Below are 5,843 nucleotides of genomic sequence, written 5' to 3'. Positions count from 1 at the left end.
AATCTCATTGTCCACAACTTGGAGTAATTTTTAATTCACTCGTAATAGTATTTTATTACAAATTTTCACAAATTTATAAAAATTTAAAAATGCTCTTCACATCTGGGGGCATTTTCGATAAAATTAGTCTAAATAGTGAAAAAATACTTTAGATATGATTAAAGATAAATGTTCAGGCCATCCGCAATGGGGCGGACGATGGCGCGCATCGTCCGCGCCTGCCATCGTCCGCCCCATTGCGGGTGCGTGACATAGGCCGCGGACCATCGTCCGCCCCACTGTGGGCTACGCGGACGATGGTCGCGGACGATGGCACGCGTTTTTTAATTTCTATTTAAATCTCGTTTCTCATTCATTTGTACATACGGACATATCGACTATCTCTTTACATATTCTCTCTCAACATCCAACCAAAATGAATCTCGGCGACGACACCAATAGTTCTAGTTCGTCTGAGTCTGATAGTTCGACGTCAGAAGCATTAGATGCAGCCGTTGAAGAGGCCATGTCGGCATGCTATGCGGCAATGCAGCGCGAGGAGGAGGCGGCGGCAGCGGCGGCTGAGCAAGTCCATAGGCCTATTCGACATAGGACGTATGTCCGACGCGACCACCCGGAAGCTCACAGACATCTGGTTGAAGACTATTTTGCCGATCAACCACGATGGGGCCCGACTGTTTTCCGCCGCCGGTTTAGAATGTCGCGGTACCTTTTTCTCAGCATTGTTCGGACATTGTCTTCACGTGATGAATACTTCACGTTTCGGGAGGACGACATCGGCAAACCAGGCCTTACACCATTGCAAAAGTGCACGACTGCTATTCGTCAGTTGGCATACGGCACCACGGCGGACCTTTTTGACGAGTACCTCCACTGCGGGGATTCTACAGGCCGCGAGTGTCTGAAGCGCTTTTGTCGGGGGATAGTAGAGGCCTATGGCGACACATATTTGCGCAAGCCGACTGCCACTGATTGCCAGGGTCTGATGCAGATGCACGAGACGGCGCACGGGTTTCCTGGGATGCTCGGGAGCATCGACTGTATGCACTGGCAGTGGAAGAATTGTCCGACGGCGTGGAGAGGCCAATTCACAAGTGGATACAAGGGCAGCCACCCGACGATAATCCTCGAAGCCGTCGCTGACCATCGACTCTGGATCTGGCATGCTTACTTCGGCGTAGCCGGGTCGAACAACGACATTAACGTCCTCAACTCGTCCACCCTCTTCACCGAGCAATGTAACGGCAACGGCCCGGCCTACTTGGCTGATGGCATCTACCCACGGTGGCCAGTTTTCCTAAAGACGATCAGCTGCCCAATTGGTGAGAAGAGGGTTTTATTTGCGCAAAAGCAGGAGTCGGCGCGGAAGGATGTCGAGCGGGCATTTGGTGTGCTCCAATCACGGTGGGCAATTGTGAAAGGGTCGGTTCGTTCCTGGTACAAGGAAGTCATCGCCGATGTCATATATGCGTGCATAATCATGCACAATATGATAGTCGAGAATGAAGGCGGAAGCATCACCGATTGGAATGAAGATGATCGTGCATCTAGCTTGACCGGCACGTTGACCGAGACACCCGATAGAGGGTTACCGTTAGGCTTCAATGAGGTTCTATCTAGACAGGCCTCAATGCGCAACCAACAGGATCTGCGCAGCTCATGAGCGACATGATTGAAGAAGTGTGGGCTCGTAACCGCCGTCGCTGAGTTTGCGTTTTTTTTGAATTCGCATTGTAATGTATTAATTTTTATTAAATGAAATGAAGTTTTTGAAATTCGTATTTTAATTTATTAGTTTTTTTAAATTCGTATGGATTTTGTAAATATTAAAAAATGATCATAGGGCGCGCCTTAGGGCGCCCCACTGTAAATGGGGAGGTAGGAGGATAAAACTGATGACGTGTCGCGCCTTAAGGCGCCCCACTGCTGATGCACTCCGTACGTGTAATTCATCCTTAATACTTACATAGTAATACATTAAAAGTAGTAAGTACATTTTTCTGAAAAAGGAAGAAGGGAGCAGGTAGGCAAGAGCTAGGGGTCCCACCCTGCCTCATAAAGGTCCGATGAATAATGATTTGCGAAGCTAAAATCCTAACTGAACGGTCCACAAATTTGTTTGCCCATTTACCCGGATTCTTTCGGGTCGACCCACGATGCTTTTAGCCGGCGCCGCTCTGTCTCCGCCGCTCGTGGGACCCAAATTCGCCGCCGAATTCAGACTACATTATAATAGTAAAAGGCAAAGCTTCATAACCTCCGCCACCAATTTTCCCGCCTTTCTTCCTAAAGAAATCAACAATATTACAGACCCTTTCGCCAGAAAGCTGGCTTCCAGGATTGAGCGACTCCCCGTCGATGTAAAGCTTTGTATTGCATTACCTTATTTTATTAATCTGATTTTCATGCTATTTGGTTCAATTTACTGGTTTTCGCAGTTGAACATTGTTTCAATTTTGTTTTCGTCGCGTGCAATTGGACATTGCATGCTCAATTTGATACTCCACATCTTTTTGTTAGAAAATAAGTAATGTTTAATTTTTTTTATTTGAGCCTAAGTGGAGGGACCGGAGAGTGCTGACGAAGAAACTCCGTGCATGCGGAGTTTTCGATGTTTCACGGGGAATATTGCACTTCTTTTTTGGTGTTTGTTAGGGGAAATTGAATCTGGAATTCTAAATTTTGTTGTTACTTGTCTTTTTCATTTGTTTGGTAAATTTGTAGTGAGTTGGTACAATTGGATTCTACTGCATTAATATCCACTCACTCATTTATGTATTGAATGTATATATTGCAAGTTTAAGTTGTGAGATCTGGATGGATATGGGGAAATATGTATGAAAAGATGTTAAATTAGTGGTGGTGTTGCATAATGTATGGCTTGTAAACTCTGTCATTTCAATTAACTGGGAATCCTCACTTCTGTGTAGCTAAGTTTGTCGACAGCTCGTGTAATGAGTAGCTGCATAAAGCCGAAAGCACAGCTTCATACAACTCCACTAGTACTTCTTCACGGATTTGATAGGTTTGAGAATGTGAAGTTTATTTGGTAATTTTCAGAACATTGCTATGTTTTTGATTCTTCACATTTATTCTTTCAGCTCATGTTTTGAATGGAGGTACGGTCTTCCTTTACTCGAGGATGCTGGATTTGAGACGTGGGCTGTTGATGTTCTTGGATGGGGCTTCTCTGATTTGGGCAAGTTCTCTTGATTAAGATTCACTCTACTTCTTCGATATGTGCATTGTATCCTGCTTAACTTTTATTGTCGTGTTGCGTTTTACTAGAGAAGCTTCCCTCGTGCAGCGTGGATTCCAAGCGTGATCACCTTTATCAGGTGTGAACTCCTATCCGTGACTTCTGTTTGTGTAAACACTCTTTTAGGTTGATATTCACAGAGTTCATTATGAATTAAACTTCCCCATATTTTGGGATTAGATCTAAGCATGTGCAGTTTCAGACGAAAGAAATGAAGTAGTGTTTGCAGAGCACCAAAATCTAACTACTGTACACAGTTGTCAACTAATGATGCCATCCTCTAATGTTCTGCCTTAATTGTTTCCTTGAACTTTAGGTAACCTAACCTCTCGACTCTTGGGAGAGGTCGACAAGCACATGTTTCGGATATATATTGCTCCATTCTAAAACACGTGAAGTTTAGCTTACCATTTAAGATTGGTCTTACCCAGTTTTGGAGATCCTATGTTAAGAGGCCGATGATTTTGGTCGGACCAAGTCTTGGAGCTGCTGTTGCCATTGACTTTGCAGTCAACCACCCGGAAGCTGTAAGTATCGTTCTGAGATTTTCCTTTAATTGTGATTGTCATTTTTGTATAAACTACTGAGCTCCCTATACTTCATTTAAATTTCTAGGTTGACAAGCTGATCTTGATTGATGCAAGTGTCTATGCTGAAGGCACCGGAAACCTTGCTACGTTACCTAAAGTGATGGCATATGCCGGAGTGAGTTCCACAACAACTTGAATGCTCATTAATTCCAAATTCATGATTGTTGCTTGCATTAATTCCAAATTCATGATCAAGCTATGACATTAGTCCTCTTTCTGGATTTATATCTTTTCCAAATTCATGATCAAGCTGTTCTAGTGATTGTTGCTTCACATTAATTCCAAATTCATGATCAAGCTATGACATTAGTCCTCTTTCTGGATTTATATCTTTTCCTGAGTTCATATCGACTGATTAATCTTCAAGAACCCTATGCCAGACAGTCGATATAATATCTCTTGACATCTAAGTCATATTCATCTGCTGCGCAGGTATATTTGTTAAAGTCCTTACCATTGCGCCTCTATGCGACTTCATTGACTTTCAATACCTTAACATGGGATACCTGCTATGAGTGGGCTAAGGTGAGTGGTAATCTTTGATACACTGAAAATGAAAAAAAAATCCGCACAACTGTTACCATTTTTCTATATTGATTTCATTTGAATTATAACAACCCTTATTGATGCAGATAGGACGTCTACACTGTCTCTTCCCTTGGTGGGCTGATGCAACAGTTGATTTTATGACAAGCGGAGGCTACAATGTCAGTGCTCAAATCAGGGAGGTATGTATATAATGAAATTTGCACCACAGTTATACTTCACTCTCCTTTCGGAACGATCTGATTTGCTTTCTGCAGGTGAAGCAGAAAACATTAATTATATGGGGAGAAAATGATCAGATTATAGACTATAAGCTTGCAGTGGTGAGTTTTCGTCGTACTTTCTGCTGCACAACGCTTAGAATGGATTAAGTGACGCGTTGTTTCTTTTCCTAAACAGAGACTGCACAGTGAAATACCAAATGCAATGATACGGCAAATACCAGAGTGCGGCCACATCCCTCACATAGAGAAGCCTGCTGCTGTTTCCAAGTTAATAGCAGAGTTCGTTCGAGCTGATAGCAAGGTATGTATGGTTGCTTGAGGAATTACAGACTTATAGTTTCGCCTCTTTATGGACTTGATTTCGTGCTAGTGAGTAGTGACCTGTGTTTCTTACAAGCAATGATCCTATCGTCTGGCCGTGAGTGATTCCTTTCTACAATTTGTGTTTACGATGATTTGATTATTTATCCGAGAGTATAGAGCTTTACTATGTCGTTTGCAAAGCTATTGAACAAGCTCAAGTGATTTTACTTTTATAAAGGCGAATCGATTCATCACCAAATTATCTAAATGCATTAGTTGCATTCAGTGGCAAAACCATAAATTTAAACAAGTCGGTGCTATATTTTTTTTTAATACAATAATTCAATTTTACATGTAATGTATTCACAAAAGTTGAAACTGAGTAACATTTTCTTGTGTGAAACCATATCCCAAAACTCAGAAAATAAATGTTGGCGCGGAACTGCGACGCGTAAATAAATCAGTCCCTTTATATAGCATTATCTTATTTCTTATAACTCCTACTTTTTTATTTAAATCATGCTGCAACTTTACTGTATACTCTCCATTACTATGAAACATAGAGTTGGGCTGTAATATACACAAATAAAAGAAAATGGCCCAAATGATTCAGCTGTAGGCTATTAGTAATAAGTACTACTAATAACTAAGGAACTCAAATAATGAGCCCAATAGAACAAGAGAAGAAGCTTTGGGTAAAGGAGCCGACAATGTAAAATTAAGTCTCTTTTGATTTACGTCGTATAAATAAGTTATCAACTCATGCCAACACTACAAATCAAATCTTGATTGGTGGCAAAATCAAATCAAATTAAAATATAATGATTCACATGAATCTTAAATTTTTGCTGCTTGGTTAGAATCTTGGCTAAGCAACCCTAGATATTTCAAGAGATAGGAAGAGAGACACAAGCAGCATTA

At 41.7% G+C, this 5,843-nt stretch overlaps 1 protein-coding gene across 1 annotated transcript; it reads left to right on the top strand.

Moving 5' to 3' along the window:
* The first annotated feature begins 2,077 nt into the window (after positions 1 to 2,077).
* On the top strand, positions 2,078 to 5,109 carry LOC121772442 (uncharacterized hydrolase YugF-like). Its single transcript, XM_042169556.1, has 10 exons — positions 2,078 to 2,360; positions 2,931 to 3,025; positions 3,102 to 3,199; positions 3,289 to 3,338; positions 3,691 to 3,786; positions 3,875 to 3,964; positions 4,282 to 4,374; positions 4,482 to 4,577; positions 4,653 to 4,718; positions 4,795 to 5,109. Exons 1-10 carry the CDS (start codon positions 2,157 to 2,159, stop codon positions 4,936 to 4,938), a joined length of 1,032 nt encoding a protein of 343 aa, XP_042025490.1. The 5' UTR covers positions 2,078 to 2,156; the 3' UTR covers positions 4,939 to 5,109.
* The last annotated feature ends 734 nt before the right edge of the window (positions 5,110 to 5,843 follow it).

The sequence above is a fragment of the Salvia splendens genome, chromosome 16 (assembly GCF_004379255.2).
Source record: "Salvia splendens isolate huo1 chromosome 16, SspV2, whole genome shotgun sequence".
NCBI classification, from domain to species: domain Eukaryota; kingdom Viridiplantae; phylum Streptophyta; class Magnoliopsida; order Lamiales; family Lamiaceae; genus Salvia; species Salvia splendens.
The sequence above is the reverse complement of the archived record's forward strand: the minus strand, read 5'-3'. Positions and strand labels throughout refer to the sequence as shown.